Here is a 26,785-nt window from a genome sequence, read left to right on the forward strand (position 1 = left end):
GTGGCATATGATTTATATGATATTAAAATGATTGTAGATGATTATAAGAAACTGATACAAGTTATTGGTATTTATTTTGAAATTATACCAAGGCCAGATGTTACCTTAGGCAATTCTTTACAAATGTATTATTTATAACATAACCTAAGTGACCACCCATGAGACCCATGTAGAATAATGAATTAATCTACCCACAATTTTCCCCTGGAGGTCTGTTTAACATTTAGCTTAGGTCACAAGGGCACTTGAATTAGTGGCTTTTGTCTATTCTTTATACCAACACGCAAACATCCTTAAAAGTGATGTATTTCACAAGGATTTTTTTTTTAGTCTCTCTCTCTCTCTCTCTCTCTCTCTCTCTCTCTCTCTCTCTCTCTCTCTCTCTCTCTCTCTCTCTCTCTCTCTCTCCTCTCTCTCTCTCTCTCTCTCTCTCTCTCTCTCTCTGTATATATATATGTGTATGTGTGTATAAATAGAATAGTAAATATATTTTCTTTGTTTTTGTATTCTGTTAAAAATTCATGTCAAAGATATCATATGTATATAAAACTAAGTTGGAGGGACAAGTGAGGAGAGAATATTTGAAAGAAACAAAGAAGGAAAGATGAGGAATGGTTTAAAAAAAAAAACAGCAGAAAGGCCTCAGGAACCAAATTTTCTACAACAATCCTGTGAAGAAGGAACTAATAAAAAGCAAAACAACAAAAAAAGAGGAAGAAGTATAGAAAGTAGATAAAAGAATGAAGCCTGAGAGGTTCATAAAAGATAATAAAAGGAAGGGGGAAAGCATAAAATTGAATAAAAGAATATGAACAAAAGAAGAAATAAGGGGAAAAAAAAGGGACAGCCAAAGAAAAGGTATAGGAGAGGAGGAGCATGGCATTTATGGATTGCTGTTACACTTTTTCAGAGTGCCTAATTAAAGGATATATTTTACTCTTTTGTAGAGCAACTCAGGTTTAAATTTAAACAATATCACAAAATAGCAAAGTACCCAAAAAAAAACTCTCAAGTCAAACATGTCAAAGGGGGGAAACAAAGCGAAACAAAACAGTAACTTTTCTTGTGATTTGAAATAGATGGTTATTACAATTGTTTTGATGATTCATGCCCCTTGAGAAACACTTTTTGACTTTTCTAAACTTTTAGAATGATTTTCTAAACTTTTTGCACTATCCTTGCTTCTCCTTTCCCCCAATAAGTATAATGGGCTGGTCTCTGTAGTATTAAAGAAAGGCCTGATCTCTTGGTGAAATAACCATTCCATGACTTAGACTGCAATAATAACCCAAAGGCAGGTAATGAGGTAAAGTATTTGCAGGGAGAAGTAGGGGCAGAAAAATAGGACAATATATTTTCTTAGAATAGGAAAACACAAAGATTGTTCAAAGCCAACACACAATCAGGACAGCCTTGCAGACCATAGTGTGGGCCTACTAAACCAGAATCTGATAGGGAAAAAAAAGGAATCTCTTATTAACATGGCCTGATTTACCACTAACCACATTATGCATACTAAAGCATTTACCAAGAAATAAGTTAAAATAAAGACAATAAAATATGTTTAAGTCTTTTTTCACGTATTGCTGCCTTATCAATTAAGTTACACATTCCAAACAGAAAGGGATATTTTATTGGATGAATTATTTCCATTCCTGTCTACAATCTACCAATTCCCATTCTGAAATCTTATAACCGTTAAAGTGAATCAACAAATTCTCTGGATAACTTCCATGAATTTTGATTGTCAAAATATGCACGCTTTTTAATGAACTTAGTATCTTCTCACATCACCAGCAGTAAGCTCTACAATACTTCATTCCCTTGAAAAAAATTACTTTAAAATATAGACACCATCTTAAAACAGGCACAGGAAGCAACTAACTACACATCCCCTGTCTGAGGACCAGCTTAGGTAAATTCTGTAAGGCTTATCACCAGAAGTTTGGCTCTTGAGTGACAGTTTTCTCCCCCAGCAAGAATAAGTCATGAAATTGCTCTCTATGGGTTCAGACAATGTTCACATCAATAAAATCATAGTGCTGTCAAATGAAATTCTAAAGTAAAAATAGAAGTTCAAGGGTAAGTTAATTTTTAATTGCATGGCTTCTTTTAAGATGATAACCATTCCTTTTCCATCACTGTTTTAAAGGTAAGTTTAAAAAAAGAAGGGGGAAACTATTATTTCTTATTTATATCCCAGTTTAGAGAAATTTAAACTGTAACTTTCTGTAATCTATAGTTGATCTTTTTTTACAGATTTACTGGGACACAAAAATATCTTTATTCTGCCTATTGGATTGGGTGATGTAAAAGGAACACTATTCAATATTCTCTTGATTGCTACTGCATTCCAACTGTCCCTTGCCTCTTTCCTTCTGCCAGATCAGTTGCCATATCATTCTCCATATTTAACCCATATTTAAAATTGGCATTATTATAGTTTTTCTGTTCTCTATTAACCTAAGCCTATTTTTCTTCAGGGAAATAGATATTTCTTGTATGTCTTATTCCTTTACAAACCGTGATATCAACAGCAATGCATGTCTTCTATTAGCTTTATTTTTTCCACTTCCCAAACATGATGCTATATAAGGAGGTGAGTCAACAAATTTTTATTAGATGGATGAATCAACCAAGCAACAATCTTAGCTACTACTTGATTCACAGTTTCTTTAAGACCTATGCTATTCTCAGTAGAGCCACTTGATGAAATAATGCATGATTTCCATAGGAGAGATAATTCTTGTGTTATTTAGGTATGAGAAGGCATGTTTAATCTACACAAAATCTGAACATTTTCCCTAGGAATTCTTTTATCATATATTCTTAAATAGTCACAAAAATTCCCCAGGATAATAAATATCAAAATCACAGTCCTATGGGACAAAACCCCCAACAACAACCAAAAACCCCAAACTTCTCAAAGCATTTTCTTAGTTTGTGTCAAACACCAACCTGCTGTCAGAATATATTTAACAATATTCAGATTTCTTGGGGAAAAGTAACAGACAACTAAACATATAATTAGTATTTGTTTGAAGCTCACCTTTTCTTCATTACCAGTACAACCCCCAGAAATATAATAACGAACAGCAAGATGCCTGCAATGACTCCAGCAATCTTAACCGTGTGGTCGGTTTGTTTTTCTGGCTCTGGGTCTGGTTTTGGAGTGGCAGCTCCTAAAGATTCAACAAAATGAAAAAGCATAGAGTGAGAATAAAGATGTTACTTTTTAAAAATTATTTTGCTGAATTTAGCATAGGAATAAAACTTATCAGAGCCAGCAGACAGCATAGCTTTGAGTTTTTTTTTTCAACAGCTTTCATATGCACTGAAAAGAGTATAATTATCCTTACTGTTCTTCAATATTTTTCTAAACCATAATATAAGTTGGATAGCAAACCCACGCTTGACCCTTTTATAAAAGACTCTTCTCAAACACACTTTTCTATATTTTTATTATCTCTGTTGGCTTCCTGCTTGTCCTGCCTTTTAAAAACTTGCTAACAACACAATAGCTATCCTAAGCCTTTATCCAAATTTGATTTGCTGGAACATTTTCCTCAATTATTTTTCATAAATGAAGCAGTAATTCCAGAACATATTAGCTCAAACACCTGGAAAAGTGAGATAAGCTCATTTACCACACATTTTACCAGCAATTGTTTTTTAACACAATAGACTTTTCCCCCCTGCCTTTGGAAATCTAAATCTAGGTCACATCTGGTAGGCAAAAGACTTCTTCTAAGCAATTTATTCACAAAGTGGGAAGCAGCTGATGATCACATTACTGGCACCCACATTTAATATCTGTTTAAATGAGATAACCAGTGCCTTACAGCAGCTACTGTCTTAGCTTTTCCAGCTTCCCTATTCCTATAACATCGTTTGTACTGTTTACCGCATAATGTGATGGAACGTCAAATCCATGTCTGATGAAATATCCATTTCCTCCACTAAATGAGTTCAGGATGAAAAATGTTAGGGATGCAATGTTCAATTCACTAAACTGAATCTCCTTCCTCCCCCTTTTGAGGACTTTTACTTTTTTAATCAAAATGTGACAGCATTCATCATCTGAGGCACCATATTACCTTTACAAGGTAGACAGATGGATCAAGAAAGAAGGATTTATTTCTAAATTTTCTCACAGTATGCTTTTCCTCCTTTATTATCTATTTATTTATTTTGTAAAGTAAAGTTAAGATTTCATATGAATACCAGTCTTTTTCTTTCTTTTATACTCAGATTCCTTTATATTCTTATTTTCTCCACATTTAGTTCTTGTAGAAATAGTGCAAAACATAGAATAACTATTCTTTTCTTAAAATATACATGCAAATTGTATAAAACAGTAATTTCAGCAGGCATGTATTGGATTTCAAAAAAAGGCATTCTCCATTTCTTATGAAAAGTCACCATTGTTGAAATCACATTCACGTGGTTAAACTGTGAGTATTTTATTCACTGATTGAGCCACTATTTGCTTTGATTGTTGTTCTCATTGAGTTCTAACTTGTATGCCAAATGCATGTTCTAAGTAAAATGAAAAATTAAATTTTCTTCTTTTATAGTTGTTTAAATATCTATAAAGGTCAGATTTTTTTTAATAAGTATAAATCTAAGTGAATATTAAAATGAATGGATAAAGACATTTTTTCAATTGTGATTTTGGCCCAAACAGGTTCTGATATACATAATTTCAGGAAACAACTAACTATACAGAGATGGTTTTCCCTACCTCTATCGTAAAATGGATCAAATTTTCCAGTTCTTCAATGATGTCATTAAAACATGGTGATTTTTTAAAATGCGAAAAATGATATAAGTAAATATTAAAAGATAGAAGTGGCTTCAGAATTGATTCAGCTGAAATCCTTCAAAAAACTGGGAAAACAGATGAAGGAAAGTTAAGTGATTTGCCAAAATTCATATGGATAATAAGCAGAAGAGGAAAGACCTGAACTCAGAACCTGACTCCAAATCCAGCATTTTTTCCCACCATACCATAGTGTTGCCTAAATAGATGACAGACACAGAATAAATTATTTTAAAAGAAATTAAAGTGTTTTGAATATCAAGAATGAAGTGTTTCAAAGTCATAAAGGTTAAAATAGTATTTCTAATATTCTTTATTTTTTTCTCATCCAAAAACTTGAAAGTTGGTCTTTAGTTAATCACACTGCGAATTTATGTTTGACTCTATGCTATTTAATATTTTTGAAATATCATTTGTATAAAGACACAGAGAACACTTATTAAAATTTTCTGACAACACAAATCTAGAAAGGATAGCTAATAAATCAGATGACAAAAAAAATCTGCATGATCTAGAATATTAAGTGGAAGCAAATAAGATGAAATTTATTTGGGATAAATATATTATCTGAGTTTAAGGAATCAATTTATTTAGTACAAATCTAGGGCGCTGTTGGTATATAGCAACTCATTTAAAAAAATTCAAGGATTTCAGTGAACTACCAACTCAATATAAGTTAAAGTATATATATATATACATACATTATTTAGAAAAAAAGGAGTAATAGTAGTCTTGAACAATAAAGAACTGAGTCTTGCTGTATTCTCTTTTAATTAGTTCACATATTGTATGTGGCCACATTTTACAAATCATGTTGATAAGGTAAATGCCACACAAAAAAGGGCAACTAGAATGAATGAATGAATGAAATAACCTTTTTAAAGCACTGGCTATGTGCTATGCATTCAGGATTATAAATACAAAAGGTTGACAGCCACTTTCCTTAAGAAGCAGACATCTAAGGGAGCTTTTGACCTGGGGAAGGAGTTTTGATGTGCAAAGTTGCAGATACTCTTGAGCAGAAGCACAGAAAGAGTAGATTATTATGGCATTTACAGTAATATTTGGTTTGATCACTGTTCCCAGAGTGAGAAGAGAAAGGTGCTTTACATGTGGCAGGACAGGTAAAAAGCTACCTACACAGGTTCTATATTCTTGGCAAATGGTTGAACAGGATGTAAAGTAAGGTCTGGAGATGGCTCTGTATAGTGCAGGTGAATTTTCATTCAGTCACACACTAACCTGGACAGTCTATCCCTAGGATGGCTGATTTAATTTCCTAGCTGCTTAGATTAATCTGGGGGCAAGAGGTTAGGCTGTCATTATGGTACCTTCAGTTCTGAAATTTTATAATCCCTTAATATATATCCTCTTAAAATAAGACTGTTTTTGATCTAATTAAATGCTATTCCATGACCTATCATTCTGCTTTATTGGTGGTATTGGACTTCTGATTCTCTAAATGAATTTTAGAAGTCACTATTGACATTTTAAATGAATTTTTTCTAGTTGTATTTGTTGTTATAATTGCTATGACAGAGATATGCTTTAAGTCAATAACTGAAAGTGGAATATTTTGGACTATAATACTTTTCCTCTTATAAGCTATCTCTTTATCTGTTCTACATTATGATGAGTAGAATGTTCACTTAAATGTTTTATGTTGACTAAGCACCTACCCAACTTCTGCAAGTTTCAAGGGAGAAGGCAGTTGGCATTTTCTATGTAGCATCATTATTTGGTTGCTGCTACTAATTCACTTTGAAGTGTAGGCCATGATACTGGTATGTATTATTCCTGACCGATATTGGTATATGGTAAAGTAGGATGACTCATGAAAAATGGGTTATCACTGAAGGGAAAAATAACACGTATGGCTGTTGGACAACGTTAATGATGAACTTTTTATTCCAACTCTTTTTTAATAGTAATATTAGATACTGGCTGCCAAATTCAAGTATTTTTATCTATATTATGAGACTAGTTTACATATCCATGTTTTTAAAAGTACAATTTTATTTATTTATAGTTTAGATGTTTTAGAAAAAGATGAAAATAAACAAAAATCTTGATATGAAATAAACTGCCACCCTCTGTTTTAATTTTTTTGCACAATTTTTATATAATTTTTATGTATAGATGAAAATTGCAATTTTCTCAAAATAAAAAAAAAGTCTGGAAGAATGTCAAAGAATATTCATATCGAAAGTTCCTCAAATAAGTCACCAAAATAAGAATTTTGAAATTTTATCAAATATCTCTATTTGCTTTGCCTTAGCCTTACTTGCAACTAAAAGGGAGAAAGCAAAGACAAATAAAACTAACTTCTATTCCAGAAGTCTACATATTACTCATAGGTAACTCTAACTAAAAGTGATGATTTTCCTTTCCCTTTATACCTTACTACATGAGTTTTTAATTGACCTATGAGAAAATTTCTTTAAAATATGTTACAATTAACATGTAAAATGTATGGGATTGCCTGTCATCGGGGGGAGGGAATAGAGGGGGGGGGTAATTTGGAAAAATGAATACAAGGGATAATATTATAAAAATATATATATATATAATAATAAAAATTTAAAAAAAATATGTTACAATTATATAGTATCTGTAAGCCACTGACAAAGTATGATTGGAGATAGAAGGTGCTTTTAACTGGTAGTTTTTCTATTTTTTTTTAACCCATATCCATGTTTTTAAAAGTAAAATTTTATGAACTGCCACTTGGTATAAGTTGTTTTAAAAAATGTTTCCCCTGTTTTGCTAACTTTTTTGGTCAGATTTTTAATGATATCAAATCTCATTCTCCTCGGCATAAATTACAGTTATTCTTGTAAAGGTATAACTTTCTATACTTGTGAATATTCTGGTTGAGGATTATTAAAAAGCTTTTTGTATGGGTATCTTTAAAGAATAAAGCTAAATGTGTGCATCGTTGTCATGGGTATAATTTAAGCTGGTATAAACTCATTCAGTAGTAATAAAATGACAAGTATTGCAGAGCGATCTAGCAAGAGAAGCTGGTGAAATTAAGGATAAAAACAGACAATTATTGGGAACATTGCTTTCCAATAGTTATGTCGATTGAATCACTTTTCTGTCAGATGGAATAACTTGTGACCAAGAAAACCAAGATAGAGTGGAGAGGGGGCTATGGAGTCAAATTTTATCAGTGAGGATCTCTGATATGGTATCTAATAGCAAAAAAAAAAAAAAAAATCGAAGAAAAGTAACATAGATCCAAATAATGATGGTTCGTTTTAAAATAGGCAGAAAAGCCCATTTGAATCCAATGTTTTGTGGAAAATGAAACAAGATCAGCAAATCAGACATAGAATACCTAGTGACCTTGGGGTGTAGACTAAACTGTTACTATTCTGTTGACCATATGAATTTCCTCAGAAGAAAAAGGAATAGAACAATGCCAAGGAAGCAGATAGGGCATTCAATGATATATGTAAGCAGAAGAGTATCTAAGTTCTCAGGATGAATCAAAGAGAGATACCAGAAAGGAAGCTTCCCTGGTGGTAGGGCAAAAGTTGGGGATTAAAGAAAGTTTCCCATAATTCCAAGAATGAGAAAGTAGAGCAGTTGGATGGTGCAAAATTTTATGAGTTTGAATCCCTCTTCAGGCACTTACTAGATGTATACCCTGGGAAACAATAGAAACAAATTTCAAAAAGGGACAGTATCAAGGACCCATGAGTATAGAGAAGAGAAGAAAGGGAGAAAACAAGATTGGTAAAAAAAATCCACATTTCATTCAGAATACAAGTAGTGAGGAATGATTTACATGCTGTAAGAATAGAGTATAACAATAATTCAATTTGATTTAATTTGTCTTATTAGTGGTTAGAGACCCAGAGAAAAATTATGAAGACTATCATTTTTCTTTTGCTTTTCAAGGAGGTTTTATTCCATTACTATTGTAATTATTATTATCAATATTATTAACAATAATATCTAACAGTTATGTATTTCTTTAAGTATATATTATTTCATTTGACCTTCAGAATACTATTGGAAGGTAGATATTTTATTGTTTTACTGATGAAGTGACTTGTTTATTGTCACATACCAGAAGAGATCTTTCCTTAATGGGGATTCAGAGTTATTTGTACCATAGTATATGGTACATATTATCTAGAGTAAGGATGAAAGCAATAATGAGATACAAAATAATGAAATACAAAAATGAGTTACTCAAATGCAAAGTTCATAAGCAAATCTTGAAGAAAGTAAACTTTCACTAGAATTGATTCAATTTAATTTTGAAAAGGTCAAAAATAACTTTTACAAGACTACTTCTATTCCCAACTCAAAAAACAAAACAAAAAAAAAAAAACTAAAAAAAAAATTCTTGCACATATCACCAGTGATAAGACTTATTGATGAACTGCTACCTAGAAAATAATGATTCAATTGGGAATTTCTTACTGACAAAGAAATTGTTTCTTCCTTTTACTACTTGCTTATGAGTATGAAAATGCAAATGGAAAATGAAGTTATTTCATCGGGGTCGTAATGGTACTAATAATTTCCTAGAAGTTTTACTACTTATGTGGCAAGAGATAAGGACTTGATATACTATCTTATCCACACTGTGTCAGCTACATCAATAAATGAGAGCAGTAAAAAGCAGGAAAATAAGAACAAAGAATAAAAAAGTAAATTAATATCTCAGAGAAGGTGAATGTATCAAATCATCTATAATTTCAGTTTTATATGAAAAATTATGTTTCTTATTATTACTTGCAAAAGCTGAACATATTCTATATGCAATGCAGTGGAAAATTAAAGATAGTCCAGGAAAGAGTGAGAAATTCAAAATACATATATAAGCAGGTTACAAATAATAAATGTATGAATTGAGATTCTTCTGGGGTAGTGATTGAGTCTGCATTCATAAAACAATGATGTGAAATTAATTTAAAAAAAAAACTTGGCTCTGTTCTAAACTGATATATGTTGTTGAAGTGGAATAAAGTTTGTTTTTACCTTGTAACAACTGAGAGGGTGTTCATGCACACTATAAGGAGCTGTCACAAGGAAAAATTCAGCACAAAAGAAGGTATTGTTTTGTCACTATCAATAATATTGTTTTCATATAATACAAAAGTTTATACAATACTTTTTCACATTAATCCTGTGAATTTATTTTATACATGTGACTCATTTTGCAAATGAGGAAACTGAGGTCTTAAAAAGTTGAATAATCAGCTCACAGCCACCAAGCTAGGCAATATCAGAGGTAAGAATGAATCTGAGAAAGTGTGAATTAAGTCCAAGACTTTTCATAACTGCATCTCTGAAATAAATAAAAAAAAAATAGAAATGCTGTTTTCAGGCAAAAGGGCAAAAGGATGCTATAATAATTCATTCATACAGATTCCCTATTACATGAAAGTCACAAAGATGTTACTGCAAAATAACTCATAAAATTAAATATTTTAGCTTGCTCAGCAGAATCCTTGATTAATTATCTCATCCACCAATCCTCTAAGTTTTTCCTAGTCTATTGATATTGTTTAAAAAGTTTTTACAAAATAGATAAAATTTTTATTTTATATATTTGCTTTTTCTCTCCCTTATTCCCTCCCCTCCTATTTTTCCATGTTTTCAGGAGCTATACATCTGAGTTCTCATGACTATAATGTTTCTCAAAGCGTGATGGAAAGAGCAGTGTCTTGGAATTAGAAGCATATGAAATAGTCCTGGTCCTCTTATTGTTAGCTGGACAAGCAATTTAACTTTTCTGAGCTTCCATTTCTTCATTTAGAAAGATGATATAATATGACACTTGCATTATCAGTCTCACAACATTTTAAATCTGAAAGTATTATGATATCTGAGCTGTTATCATTATAAAGATTTTCATTGGAACAGGGGAACACCTAATGTGGAATCTTCCCTTGAAGATTCAGAACAGTAGCTCAAAACGGTCTTAGAATCTTAGATTTGCCCAGGGCATTGAGACTTGCCCATGCCTTAGGCAGCATAATTACTCAGATCTTGCTGACTCTGGGGTAGACCTCATTTACCTAAATTGTGCTCCCTAAATATTTAAAAGATGGGCTATTTAAAATAACAAAAACAAATGGACTCTACATCCCACAACAGAAAAACACTTAAGCATATACTCTTAAGTACTCAATTCTAAAATACAAACACAAATTTCCAACCTAGCTCATCCCTTTCTCCCCCCCCCCACTTTTTTTTTTTAACTAATATGAATATAGAAGGAAATAGTCCTACTTTCTAACCTCCATTGTAAAGAGGTATAACCAAAATGGTGAAAGAGAAAAATTCTATTACTACAATTTTCAAGCTTTGTGCTTCAGTATTTAAAAAGATGGGTCTTAGATAAAAGTTTTTAATGATGTAATGAGAGATTAAAATATTTAAGGTGCAACCATTGTATAATAGGGCATAAAACATTCTACCACTACCATTGCCCATGTAAAATAAAAAATTCTTTCTAAAATTTCATTCACTGTGCTCTTCATCCCTATCTATTTTCCACTATAAATTATATTTCATCCCTGGAGACTCTTTGGGTACCTATAGTCTGGACTTAGATGTATACCTCAATTTTAAACCATTTTTAGATCATTTCACCAAATGTTCATCCTCACTTTCTAGAAAGCTATTACAATCTATCTTCATTAGATTGAGGGCAGGGACTGTGTTTTTATTTGTATCTTCAGAATTTTGCACAATTTTTGGCACATGCACTTAATAAATGTTTTTATTTTTCTATCTATAGAAACACTGAATATTATACTACTACCACAACCACTACAAAATAAATATTTTTCTATAAATTCTACATCATGTAAGTCATCTCCATTGTTTCCAGTTTCATGACACAAGACACTATATGCTTCATTTCAAATCAGACACATTTTTCTCTGTGCTAACTTTAAAAACAATTAAAACTTTAATTTGTATTATGAAAAATTCAACATTATCTTTATTTTTATAAAGCAATTTTAAAATGCATGTCGCATTAAAAAATTTATATCTGGCTATTAAACATTTGTTAGATATATTTTGTAAAGACAGTGTTTCTAAAAAATTTATCAAAGGCTGGAAGAAAGTGAATTCACTAAAAATTATTGACATTTTAATTATAAGCAAACTAATTAGAAGCCAGTAGTTTTGGAAATAAAGCATTTATTTGTCACATTTAATTGCTTTTTTCTCTATTTCAAAATTTATAAATGTGGGAAATGTTCATAATTGATGGTCAGTGTCCTCATTTTCTACTTAGGATATAACATCAGGAATTTCATTTTTATGGCCTATGTAATATATTCGTCAGCAGGATCATCTGATGGAAAGGGCATTGGCTCTGATATCAAGTCAACAGATCAGAATCATAGATCAGACAAATATTAAACATATGGCCATGGGCAAGGCAGTTAGTTTCTCTGAATATGGTATCTGGACCCTAAGAAAGGGATAATAATGTGTTATCTACTTTAAATGTCTTTTTTGAGGAAAAAAATGTTTGTAAACTTTAAATACACAGAGGAATGAGATCTATTTTACTTGAATAAAAGAGGAGAAATCCATCACAAATTAATACATATAAAACATGCAATAGTACTCTAAAGAATATGAAAACATAATATAGCTAAGTATCATTTCCATTTTTTCTCTACCACAGAATTTCCCTCTATAAAAATTCAAAGGACTTCATGTGGAAATTTGGGAAGTGCTGGAGACTACATTTGACTCAATCTCCACTCATTGTATGATCATAGGCAAGTCATTAATACAATCATATGAATTAGCATGCACCTACCAAGTAAAACAGGTACTTAGAGGAAAATAAAGATTAGCCCACCAGCTGCCTGTATTGTACACTGAAAGGATGTTGTCTTCACTCCTCACTCTAAATATTTTCAGTACAAATTCCTAGAGTCCAGAGATTACCACTAAGCTAATCCTTTGTTCTAAGACATTAATAAAATCTATTATCTAGCTGAGGTATGTGCTTTGGGAGAGGAACTACTAAATAATTTGACCTATTAATATCCCACTTGAATCCCAATGAATTGGGGTAGGCAGATAAATACAATGGATAAAGTGCTAAGTCTAAAATCAAGAAACGAATTTAAATCTGACTTCAGATTCTTACTAGTTGTGTTTCCATGGGCAAGTCACTTAACTGTGCTTGCCTCAGTTTACTCATCTGTAAAATGAGAAAGAGAAGGAAATGCCTAATCTCTATCAGGAAAACCTCCAAAAAAGGTCATAAAGAGTCAGACACTACTGAACAACCATAGATAAATTAGATTAGTTAGTGATGGCCTGTGGAAAATGGAACATAAACTTTCAGGGAATAGACAGTATAGAAGAGAAGAAAAATTTAAAAATAAAGGGATATTTTCTGTAAAGACAAGTCTAGAGATAGGTCCACAAGGCGGGTCCCTTGACAATTTGAGAGTGTTTGAGACTTGAGGAAATGTACAGAAGGATACAAGGCACTAAAAATAAGCTTTTGATTTTCTTGATTTGAGAAAGGCTGACCTGAAGTTTAAGCTAACATTGACTATTTGGGACAAGAAAAAACTTAAGGACACTTGCTCTATTTATATGTTTGGGGAACTGATTAACTCATGTCACTGATATCCCAAAACAGGAACATCTAGAGGATCTCACAACTGATAACAAATTTTTTATCCACTTCAAATCTACCCACAACATCCTTTGTAATAGCTGAAATAATTTTCTATTTTTTTTTGTTCCTGACATAATCTTTCTTCTATAAATCCTTACAATGCCCACTATATTTCCTCCTGTCAATACTTTTCCTTCCCTCTTCAATTTAGATGTGTAGATTCATCATGTAGGGCCTTAAATGATGATCAAATTAAAGACATACCCAAAGCATAGTTTCCCCTTTACAAAATCTTAAAGATCATTGTGATGATGAAAATTCACTGCCTACCAAATGAGTCTAAATTAATTTTTGAACTACTGAAATGGTTAGGTTTTTTCTTTGCTTTTGTTTTTTTCTGTTTTGATTTTAAATTCTATGAAGCCAAAATTTGTCTTCCTGTTAACTTCCACATTGCTAGCTCTACTTCTGTTTTTTTTAGGACAAGTGGAACACTATTCTTTCACATGTCAATCCTTCAGATATCTGAAGACAGCTATTATTACATGCCCTGACTTCAACAAGCTAACATTCTCATTGTCAAAACCCAGAGTTTGAATAGCTTACTAACCATATAGAGTTTAATCAATTATCAACCAAATTAAAAAAGGATGAAGAACACATTACAAACCAGACCTTTGTCAATCCAAAGATCATAATTAGGCCTGAAGTGAGAATATGATTTCTAGTTCAATAAGTAATAACTAGAAATCTATACAGAAGACTTGGACTAGTAACTTTCCTGAAAGAAAAAATTTGAAATAAAGATAATTAGGAACATGGATAAGCACAAGGCTGGCTGGTTTGCTTGGTTCCAGTCATTCTGAAATGTTAAATTTAATTTACCTTCTCTTTCTAAGGCTATAGCAGGTATTGCAGCATTATCCAGCTTCAGGGTCCCCTGGACCCAAGTAAGTACATGGGCTAAGAAATAATTATATATTAACTGATAGATCACAATGCTAACTCATGCTGCATACATGCCTATGTATTTTTCATATAAATCATTAGTTATATATCCATAATCAAGTTCAGTGGATTAAAGTTTAAAATGTACTTAAACATTTTATACAGGAATTGTCATACCCATTTTACAGATGAGGACACAGAAGCCCAGAGAAATCAAATAATCTGTCTATTGTCACTGATGAATTGGCAGAAGGGTGTCTGAGACCAGTTCTTTTCTGACTCCAGGTCCACTTTTTACTATATCATACTACTATTCATTCTTATTTTGTGGCAGGTGGAAATCTTCTTTTCTTTCTGAAAATAGAGATTATGTTTGCCCACCTCTATCTATATGGTAATCCTTCCATTTATTAAATTTCCTTAAAGGTCACAGACATCCAATAATCACATCTGCAAATTATTAATTAATCTAAAGAAGAGCTTATTCAGACCCAGGCAAGGAATTAAGTTAAATGTTCTTTTACCATTTCATTTAGTTTAGTTGTCAAATAATTCCATATTCATTATTTTGTCCTATCTTTTTCATTCTGAAAGTAAAATCTACCTCCTATCATAGATATTTAGCCTTAAACAATGTATCTTTTGCTTCTCAATTCTAACTTTATTGTCTTACCTCCTACCAATATCACATCTCCACTAAAATCCTACTTTCATGCCTAATCATGACTCGGAGAGATCCTGGATTCTTAAAGATGATATTAACAGGCACAAGTTTTGGCAAGTTCCATCAAAATGAAAAAGCAATAAATATAAGCCTAGCAATAGACCATCTGAGGATTTGCCCATCAAAATTAAGATAGACTCAAGATCCATTATTACGGGGCAGCTAGGTGGCGCAGTGGATAGAGCACCAGCCTTGAATTCAGGAGGACCCGAGTTCAAATCTGACCTCAGATACTTAACACTTCCTAGCTGTGTGACCCCGGGCAAGTCACTTAACCCCAGCCTCAGGGGGGGGGAAAAAATTAAGATAGACTCAGGTCCATTATTAGGAAACTGGCAATCAGGTGATGATTTTTTTCCTCCTGTACATAAAAACAAATAAATACCATAACTAAGATGGGAAGACATTGTGTTTCATAGTTATAGGCATACTAATATCATTTAAGTTACAAATCTTTTTGAAGTACCCCCCCAAAAAAAATCCATTAACTTTTTAAAAAATTTTTTATCTTTGCATAGCCCAAACTTTTGTCCTGTTAGTAACCTCTTGGTACTTTTTATAGCACATTTCTCTTTCCATTTACATTAAGATCTTCACAGAAGTATGCACTCAAGGGGAATCAGGGAGAAAGAAGAGAATGGAAAGGGTAAAACCAATGAATTCTATTATTTTCTCCTTTGTATATTAATTTCCAAATATTTCAGATGAAGTCATGTAAGATATAATATAGTTGTTGTAATTTACAAATAGCCTTATAATAAAATCCACTAATTTGAGCAAACAGAGAATTGTGTAAATAATAGCCTTACTGAGAATACTAGAATGTAAGGGTCCTTTAAATGGGCGGCCACAGTGCAACAGGAGATTTGAGTGGCCCAGAAGTAATCTCTGTGGATATAGGACTGTCCTGTGGGTGGGATCCTAGCCATACTGAGATAGCTTTGTAATGGGTGACGGCTCTCTCGCTGGTTGGCTGTGTGTGTGACCTCATAGACCCTTTACAAGCCCACTGCTTGCAGCCAATCTCTCTCTTTAACCTGGCTCTCTAGCCTGGGGTAGCTGAGCCAAGCTGATGGAGAGCGCAGAGAGGTAAGGAGTTTGGTACTGAACATGTGGGTCTTCAGACCAGGTGTTCACTAGGGAGTTAACAAGTCAGGGCATTAAGTCAGGGCATTATGTGAGTAGGTATAATAAAGGCTTTTAAGATTACACGTGGCTGTTCTTGAGTGCACTACCGGTTATTAAGCTATAGATTCAAGAGATTGTGGCCAGAGACCTTTGAAGGCCTCAGAGGAGGCGAGCCGGGTAGAATTGACACTGCAAAGGTCAGTGGTCAAAGGTACTCTGTTGGGCCTAGGACAGACTGGTAATGGTAACTGCCAGGAGGGCATGTTACACTAGAAGATGCCAGGAAAACAAATGGTGTATGTTGGATAATTACCCTGGCCAGTATGCTCAGTAACCAAACTTTTATCAGTGATAAAATATAATACATAGAAGAAATAAGCAGAGGAATAAATTACTGATGGCTTAAAGTTATAACCTCAGACTTCAAGAGTAGTGAAGTATATGTCAATGATATGAAAATTAACTAGATACATACTAGGGAGGCAAAGGAGGCTTATCTATCAAGAGCAAAATGGTGAAAACTAAATCATTAAGCAATGATTAAGTAGATATAAAGCATTTTTTATAACAATTATAGTTTATTAAAGTAGCCCTTAAGTCATTTAATACTAAGGTCCCTTATCACCTTAATTTTTCAAAATTATATTAGAAATGATGCTGTAGCAACAAGAGGAGAAAAAAAACTGAAGTAATTAGAATAGACAATGAGGAAACAAGATCATCCATCTTTGCAAAGGATAAGATGATTACTAAGAGAATATTAGAGAATCAACTAAAAAACTAAAATAATTAACAACTTTAGCAAAGTTCCAGGATATAAAATAAAGAGAAATCATTAGCATTTTTATATATTCCTAACAAAATCCAGCAGTAAGAGATAGAAAGAGAAATCCCACTTAAAATAACTGCAGACAATATAAAATATTTGGGAATTCACCTGCCAAGACAAATGTAGGAATTATATGATTAGTTACAAAACTTTCTTATACAAATAAGGTCAGATCCTAGGAAATGGAGATATTTTTGTTTTTGAATGGGCTCATATGTAAGAAAATTAAAATTCTACCTAAGTAAATTTATTTATTCAGTATCATATCAATTAAACTACTAAAATTATTTTTATAGATATAGAAAAAATAAAATTTATCTAGAAGAACAAAAGATCATAAATATTAATATAGTCAATGAAAAAAAAATGAAGAAAGGTAGCCTAACACTAAAAAATCTCAAATTATATTACAAAGTGGCAATCATCAAAACAATCTGATTAAATAAGAAATAGAGTTGTGGATCACTGTAATAGATTAAGTACTCCATACATAGTAATGAGCATAGTAGTCTAGTGTTTGATAAATGAAAAGATGCAAGTTTTTGGAGTAAGAAACCATTATTTGACAATCATTTCTGTGAAAACTGGAAAGCAATTTGGTAGAAACTAGATATAGGTCAACAGCTCACAGTGTATATTAAAAATAAAGTTAAAATAGGCATATAATTTAGCTATGAAGAGTAATATAAGAAATTAGGGTAATATTCCATATTTTATCTGTCAGATCTAAAGATGAGAAGAATTTCTGACCAAATAAGAAATAGAGAGAACTATGTGATGTGAAATAAACAATTTTGATATCATTAAATTTGAAAAGCTTTTGTAAAATAAAACCAATACAGCTAAGATTAGAAAGTAAGCAGTAAATTGGAAAAGAAACTTTTACAGTAAGCTTTTCTAATAAAGGCTTCATTTCTTAACCATATGGAGAATAGAGTCAAATTTGCAAGAAAATGAATCATTCCCCAGTTGATAAATAGTTAAAGAATATGAAGAGGTTTTCAGAAGAAGAAATCAAAGTTATTAATAATTGTATGAAAACATTCTAAAAATCTATTGATCAGAAAAAATTAAAACATCTCTGAGGAACCACCTTGCTCAAACCTATCAAATTGTCTAATATGACAGAAAAGAAAAATGACAAATATTGGAGATGATGTAGGAAAATTGGGACACTAATGTGCAATTGGTAGAGTGGTGAACTGATCCAAACACAATGTGGAACAGTTTGGAAGTGTAGGTCCAAAGAGATATAAAATTGTGCATATCTTTTCACCTAGCAATACCATTGCTAGGTCTGTATGCCAAAGATATCATAAAAGAAAGAAAAGGACTTACATGTACAAAAATATTTATATAAGCTTTTTTTTTTTTGGTGGTGGCTAAAATTTGGAAATTGAGAGGAAGACTTATATTAACTGATACAATATGAAAGAAGCAGGACCCAAGAACATGTACACAGTAACAACAATATTATAAGGATTATCAATTAGCTATTATCAGCAATAAAATGATCTAAAGCAATTATAAAAGCCTTATTATAAAAAATGATATTCACTTCCAAGATCAAGAAGGGGAGTATAAATGTGAATTGAGCCATATTTTTTTCCCCTTCATTTTTCTTGTTTTTTTTTTTTTTGGGGGGGGGGAGGGAGGGATTTGTTTCCTTTAGTTAATATGGATTTAATTTTTGCATGATTTTACATGTGTAACTATCAAATTGTTTTCCTTCTCTAGCAGGGGTTAGAGTGGAATGAATTTGGAACTCAAAATTTAAGACAAAATGAATGTTAAAAGTTGTTATTTCATGTAATGGACAAATATACAAAATTAAGAAAAAAATATACAACACTTCTTTTTTTTTTCTTTCTCTGACTGACTTGCCCAGGGTCACACAGCTAGTTAGTGTTAAGTGTCTGAGACCAGATTTGAACTCAGGTCCTCCTGAATTGAAGGCTGGTGCTCTATCCACTGTGCCACCTAGCTGCCCCTATATAACACATCTGATGAAGGTCTTTCATTTGATCTATAAACCTTACCAGTATTTCAAATGATTTGGTTTTGGATTTGTTGGCAAATAAATTCATGCTCAAAACTAAAAATTCATTCCTTTTTTAATTTTTAAAGAGTTTTTTTTTTGCTTAATTTTGTATTTCAGCCACAGAGGTATTTTCTATATTCCTTCCCAACCATCAAAATAAAGGAATAGATCTATAGTGCAACCATCATAGATAAAAATCCTGAATAGAAACCAAGACATACATGAAATCATATTGAAAAATCACTATGTATTCTCGTGATTAAAAGTAGAATAGCAGTAAGCAAAAACATATAAAGTGCATCAAAAAAGAAGTGATAAAATAGCAAAAACTATATAATACATTGTTAGTTCCACAGAACATTAAAGCTAAAAAAGCCTTATAAGATCATCTTATATATCATCAATAATTTGCTCTTCCAAATGAGAATCACAAGGTAAGACATTCTTGAAGCTAAATCCTTTTTTTTCTTTTCTTTTTTTTTTTTAAAAGAATGGTCTCTTCTCCCATTATTCTGTGTTTTCCAGCATCAGACCCTAGAGTTTAAGAACAGTTATTACATGAGGAGATGCAATCCATTTTGATTGTATTTTATTGCAGTGTGTTTTCATGTGCTCTCTAGAGAAGGTACACTGCTGAAGTACTGTCAAAAAGAGAGTCAGTTGATGTTTAAGCTAGGACACTGAAGAACAAAAGGAACCCAAAGGAAAAGTACAATCGAGTCAGTCCTGGGTTTCATTCAGCACAACAGGCTACTGGGACGCACAGAACCTCCTGCATAATACTTTGGGCAATGACTGCTTCAAATAAAGCAAACTTCTTCTTTTTTTTTTTTTTAATTTTGAAAACTCAATCCCTTCTTTTTATCATTATTATCAGGGCCATGACTGCCAGAAGCAAGATAATAGCTTAGGTTATACTAATGCTGTTTCCATCCAAGAGACAGATAATGACATAAATTAGGGAGATGGAGAGGGAGGCAATACTACAGGTCCTGATATGATAGAAAATATACACTGCATGTGTGCTTGAGTGCTCCTTGGGACAGAGGACAGTCAAAATGTGTGTGTGTGTGTGTGTGTGTGTGTGTTTTTACACATGTGCCTCTGCCACTAATGCCTTATAAGTAGCATACATCTCCTAGTAGTTCATAAGCCAGGGCAAGTCCATTCATTTTTTATAACTTGAATTTATAACATTTTAAATCACCTGTAGGGTTCTGAATCAGGAAATATCCCTCAGTAATTACCTTTCTTTCATCCTTGCAAGTTGTAAATTAATTGCTACACAGCAAAATAGGTAATCTTAAATGGTTGTAACAATACTGTATGAGGATATATTCTAATGGAAGTGGATATCTTCAACAAAGAGAAGATCTAATTTAGTTCCAATTGATCAATGATGGACAGAATCAGCTACACCCAGAGAAGGAACACTGGGAAATGAGTGTAAACTGTTTGCATTTTTGTTTTTCTTCCCAGGTTATTTTTGCCTTCTGAATCCAATTTTTTCTTTGCAACAACAACAAAAAAATTTCGGTTCTGCACACATATATTGTATCTAAGATATACTATAACATATTTAATATGTATGGGAATGCCTGCCATCTAGGGGAGGGGGTGGAGGGAAGGAGGTGAAAATTCGGAGAAGAAGTCAGTGCAAGGGATAATGTTGTAAAAAATTACCTATGCATATATACTGTCAAAAAAAGTTATAATTATAAAATTAATAAAAAAAGAAAAAAAAGCCAATGATTGTACAGTTAAAAGGCCATAATTAAATAGGACAGAATTAGCGAGGATTTCTGGGCCCTGGCTCCCATGTAATACAAAAGAAACTGTTGTGTAAGAGATGGACATTTAGTAAACAAAGCAATATATTATGGTGGAGTCTAAAAGAATTTAAGACCATAAATCAAAGAGTTTTGTTTCTACACTTTTATAATTCAACATACGTGGAATTTAGTGAAAGAGATTTGGGTTAGACGGTAGAATTCTATGATTCTAACTGAAAAATAAATCCATTTAAAACAGGGCTAAGGAAGAGTAAAAAATTATACAGACTAATTACCAGTCCTCCCAAACAACAATAACAACAAAAACACACTAAAAGGGGCATGGAATGTTTTTAGTATAAAAAAAAAATTAAAGATGCTGTTTTGGGCCATGTCAGATACTCATAGAGACTAATAATTGCAAGGGACTGTTGTGGTACACAAAATACCACACTCTAACTACCAAGTGAGCTGTCAAAAGTTTTATGGTAGACAACTGGAAAACAGTTCTTTCATCATTCACACCACAAGAATAATGGATGCTGGTCTATTTTTACAGTTGCTGACATGTGGAGAACTACATCACAGATAGAAATCATACAGGTTTACTGAGATAAAAAATAGGAAGATGAATGAAAATTATTCTTAAATCAAAAGAACTGAAGAAGATGAAGAGAGAGATTTGGATCTACTGCTCAAGATAATGAGAAGATATATGACTGAGTGAGGTATAATTCTTATCCTATAGTGGGACACATCTGGAAAGTGCTTCAGGGACTTTCAAGGACCTTGTGTCCATGATCTTAGAATAAACTTGACTCTGTGCTTTTAAAAATCATCACATAACAAAGAGCTAGTTTTTCAGTATAAGTTGAGTGAAACAATGCCAGGAAGACTCTCTTAATTTCCTTTGCAAATGAAACATTTTTATGAACTTAGCCTTCAAATGAAGCTATAATATAATACAGGTATAACAAGTTTCCATTTGATTCAGCAGGTGAGATAGATGTTCAATACAAGCTCACAAGTATTCTACTAAAGGACCAAATGATAATTTTTTTCTTTTAACTTTCAATTTTTTGTTTGAACTTATAATCTCTACATAATAATTTTCTCCTTAATTTATTAAAGTCAGTAAAAATTTCAAAATGTTTCTTCTAAATTTCTTTTGTTTTTCTATATTCTTTATTCTTTCATTTTTACCATTTAATGAAAAGTAACAGCATTTTAAAAAATTTCCTATTTTAATTTAGCATATTAGACAAAGTATATTAATTTTGAAAGTAGGAAAAATAAGAAGATGGATTAAATCATGGCTATGTAAAAATCCCACAGCAGAGCAATGTACATGAACATTTTTTCTAAATTGTTTTTAAATTCAGAGGGTCAATAATTTCATCTTTAGGGCAGTAAAAAGATTAAACAGAAAACCTCAAACTAAGGGTCAAATAATGAACACATATTTCATAAATATGGACTACAACAACGTGCTAAGTACTGTGTGATGTGAATAATCACACAGGATTAATTATCTTCACTGATTTACCTTAACACATTATCTATAATAGTTTCTATTTTTCTTAATAAGACATCAACATGCTATGATTTCTTTGGTATAATTACATTTTCTACAGATGCGGATTACAAGTTTTCAGTTCCTTTTATACTTTGTGTGTGTTATTATGGACAAAAGAGTTCATCATTCCCTTATGACCAGGCAGTTAATGGACTTAGCTAGGCTACCCACACAGCACTAGATACATTGTTCTCACCATACTCAAAGCATTTTTAACTTGTCTTTTTGGAAATATGTGCCAAAAGTTAATACTTTGCTGACACAAACTTTTTAGAAAATAAAATTAATCTCTTCCAAGTAATGTTGAGGTATTAGAGTAGGATTTTAAAATTTAAATTAAGTATTAACATAAATGATGTCATTAAATATGAAATCTGAAATTAGATTAACATGTTTTGTTAAAGAAGATGAAATGATTTTAAATAATATGAAAAATTTCAAATATAAATATATTAATGCATGCATGAAAAATTTTTTAAATCTTCTTGAACATTGCTTTAATAATATTTTTGTATCTTTTACCCAAAGCAAAGCTTGTTCATTTTAGAGTCAGAAACTTAATTCTGACATTTTCCTTTCACACATTTGTAGTATATTACTTGAATAAAGCTAGAAATGGAAAATTGCTTATAAAGTTGTCACTTGTGCTTTAAAAAGGAAAAGCTTTAGCTCTTAAAGGGAAGGACTGTGTAGACAGCAAGCTTTGCTTTCCTGTACTATTTGAGATTTCTGTTGATAGGATCTCAAAGTGGGAACAAATTATGTTTGAGAGAGAAAATGGTTCTTTTCTACAGAAGAAATCAGTGGCACTAGAGGTGGTATGTTTTACATTTTGTGCCTTAAAATTTCACTGGGACTGAAAAATAACTGCATGGTTTTGTTATATTGTTCTTGAAATCAAATATCAGACATCTGACTCAGTATCTCACTTCAAAAAGCAAGGAAAAAAGACCCTACCAAGTCCCATAGCATTCCTGTATCCTCTCACCATTTCCTTGTAACTATACTGTTTTATAGATGAAACTGCCAAAGCAAAATGACAAATATAACACATAAAAGAACAAAAAGGGGCAATAAATCACCAGTGACACTAGAGCCCATTAAAATGCATTCAGCTGGTGTTGCAGAAAGTAAAGTCCTTCCCCACTCCACTCTCTCTTTACATTCTTTCTGGCTGAATAGGAAATTTCAGAATCCTTAAACAACCTTTGGAAGAAATTCTGAAATTCCAATATGACGAGCACAACAAAATTCTCCTTTCACGCCGTTTTGATATTGGCCTCTACTTCCAGTGCTCCAATAGAAGGGATTGTCATACCTGATTTTGAAGACTAGCTACAGCAAAATGGTTGCTAACATCAGTACCTCGTTTCCATTAAAATTTCACCAACAATTAAATAGTCATTTATATTTAAAAATTGTTTTATGGTTCCTTTTTATGAATTATAACAAGTTGGTTAATTATAAATGAAAAGTACTAAGGCAGGTTAGGGAAGGAAATAGTCCTTGAATATGGATTTATATGATACTATAGGACATTGCCCTGAATGAATTGAACAAAATTTATTTTGACAATCTTGTTTAAAAAAAAAAAAAAAAAAGCTAAGTTAAAGAATGACTTCATAAGCAGTTTTGGAAAAGGAAAGAGGTGAGTAATGAGAGTTAAGTTTCATTAAATACCCAAAGGCAAAAAGAAACATCATTTCATAGGATATTTGATCATCTCACATTTTAATCCTTTTAAGTATCTTCATATTAATTGTAGCTTATGAAACAACATTGGTGGCAGGAAATGAAGAAGTAAAGAAATTCTATGAAGAACATTGGAAGATTCTCCAAAATAAGTCAATATTTGTTAGCTTCTTACTAAGTGCTAATGAGATAATGAGATGATAAGTTCTTACTAAGTGCTAAGTCAGTACTTGACAATTCTCTAGTTCTCCCCTTCACCAGCTAAGTGCTCAAAAGTGAATTGTGTGTTAACTCCTATTTCCAAATTGCATCTGACTTGGATTTTACATAATTCATGAAACTCTGCCAGCCATAACAAATTTTGTCTAGGTTCTAGACATGTCCTTGCTATGGATTTCCAATCATTCAGGGTTAGGACTTCATAAGACAAACTATCTAGTAACATTTTAACATAAACTGATGTAGCCCCATAAAGGGTACAACCTTTTTTCAAATCATCAATTTTATTCAAATCTAAAGGTGCATAAATATTCACAATTATATTCTATGATTTCAGTGCAAATGGTGAACAAATGGAGAAACATATCAGAAAGCATGGGATCCAGAGAAGTTAAGATAATGAAGTTTACATAAATCCTATACAGAAACCCCACCTCTCCATAAGGTCAATGATTTCTTTGAGAAAAGTAACAGTGTTTTATATATACATACATATATATATATATATATATATATATATATATATATATATATATATGTGAATAAATAAATAAGAAAAGGAAATTTATTACATTTTAATGTTCAGGAAAAGACTTGTTACAGATGTGACAAATCATTGCTCAGTCAGCTGTCAGTGTATATAGTCAGACCATTTGTTAAAGCACAAATCAGAATTAATACAAAAACAGAAATAAAATAATAATTTAGAAAGATTATGGCTGCAATTGAAGCAAATGGGTAACAAACAGCAGAAATGGCAATGACAAACAATTATAATAATTTTATACTGAAGGATAATCAATATAATTCAATTGCCATGACAGGAAATCAAAAGCCTAAAAATTGTCATTGTTCTCTTGAGAGAAGGAAAAAGGGAGTGAGAGAGAAAGAGAAAAAGAGAGAGAGAGAGCAAAAGTCAGCCAAGTGCAACACAAAAAATTCATTAGAAAAATTTTATGAAGAAAGATGATGCTACATTTTGAACAGTATTACCTCATAAAACAAAGAGACAAAGTGAAGGGTATTTTTTCTAAAAGGTTGGTAAGAGATCTTACTAAGCAAAGTCAGCCTGAGGGAATTCAATGATAAAAATGAACCAGGGAAACTAACATGGGGAAAAAAATGAAAAGATCTGCAAATATTATTTTTAAAAATTAAACTCTTTTCACAATGATGAATTAACAAGATAAAATATCTGGAATCAGAAGCAAATAGTGAGTATTCTGAACTTAGAGGCAAGAAGACTTGAGTTAAAATTCTGCCTCAGACAGTGATTTGTTGTGTGATTTTAAAAAAGTCATTCAACTTCTACATCTGTTCCAGTTGTCCTATCTGTAAGACTAAGAAGACAATAACACTTACCTCTTAAGGTTGTTGTGAAGATAAAATGAGAAAATATTTAGGTAGTACTTTGCATATCTTAAAAGTCTACACAAATACCCATTATTTAGCTAGCTCTTTAAACTTTTATACTACACTCTTGATTTGTTTATAAAAACAGAAATGAAAGCAAAGTGTCCAAAGACAAGAAAGGGGTGTATTGGACCAAGCATACACAAAGATGATCCATTCTGGAGGGCACCAAGAAATTGTTTATAAAACAATGTATCAAAAAAGGTGGAAGATAGCAGAAATATGAAGAACAAAATGAAACCAAAAATCTCAAGCCTCCTTAAGATAGAGAACATTAATATCTATTGACTATTTATCTGTGCAAAATTATTTTTCAAGTTGTCTGATCATACATCAAGGGCATTCTAGATGACACAATTCATTGAGAACATATAGGATTTCACAAGTGACATGCCACAATGGACTGCAGACTTATCATGGCTAACTGAAAACAAACAAACAAACAAACAAAAAATAAATAAAACTATACTTATTGTCTGTCTATTACAAAACAAACAAACAAAACAAAACAAAACCAAAAACAAAAAAAACATTTGTTTGTTAAAAGAAAAAGCTGCTTTAAAGATTCTCTTCCAGCAAAGTTATCTTCCATAAATGCATCAAAACCATTTAGTTTGTTAAAAAGATTATCTTGATCAGTGAATTGTTGGCATAAAATGGAGACACATATTTGACAAAGATCTTTGCTATTGTGATAAGGGAAATCCAAGAGAAACTTTTAAGTTGAAAAGGGAATTACTTGTGAATGATAAATTATTTCAAAGGCTCCTATTTGTAAATGACATCACATTTTGTGTATCAAGACCAGGGACACTTCAGAATCTATTAGAAGAGAACTATAAGTACTTAAAAAAAAGTTGGACTTTACCAATCATACAGGAAAAGTCCAAGAGTATGAAAAAATATTTACTATTCAGATTAATCAATGCAGTTGAAGAATCAACCTCTAGTACCTGTCCATCAGCATGCATATTGTATTAGTTTAATAC

General features: G+C 31.9%; 1 protein-coding gene across 6 annotated transcripts in view; it reads right to left on the reverse strand.

The window, feature by feature from the left end:
• Positions 1-26,785, reverse strand: part of PTPRM (protein tyrosine phosphatase receptor type M) — a 938,548-nt gene that overhangs the window by 304,859 nt on the left and 606,904 nt on the right. For all 6 annotated transcript variants that reach the window (XM_074275249.1, XM_074275231.1, XM_074275235.1 and 3 more), the window contains one exon: positions 3,050-3,182. In XM_074275249.1, coding sequence (XP_074131350.1) covers positions 3,050-3,182 — 133 coding nt within the window. The remainder of the gene's footprint in view (positions 1-3,049; positions 3,183-26,785) is intronic.

Source organism: Sminthopsis crassicaudata, chromosome 1 (genome assembly GCF_048593235.1).
Source record: "Sminthopsis crassicaudata isolate SCR6 chromosome 1, ASM4859323v1, whole genome shotgun sequence".
Classification (NCBI taxonomy): Eukaryota; Metazoa; Chordata; class Mammalia; order Dasyuromorphia; family Dasyuridae; genus Sminthopsis; species Sminthopsis crassicaudata.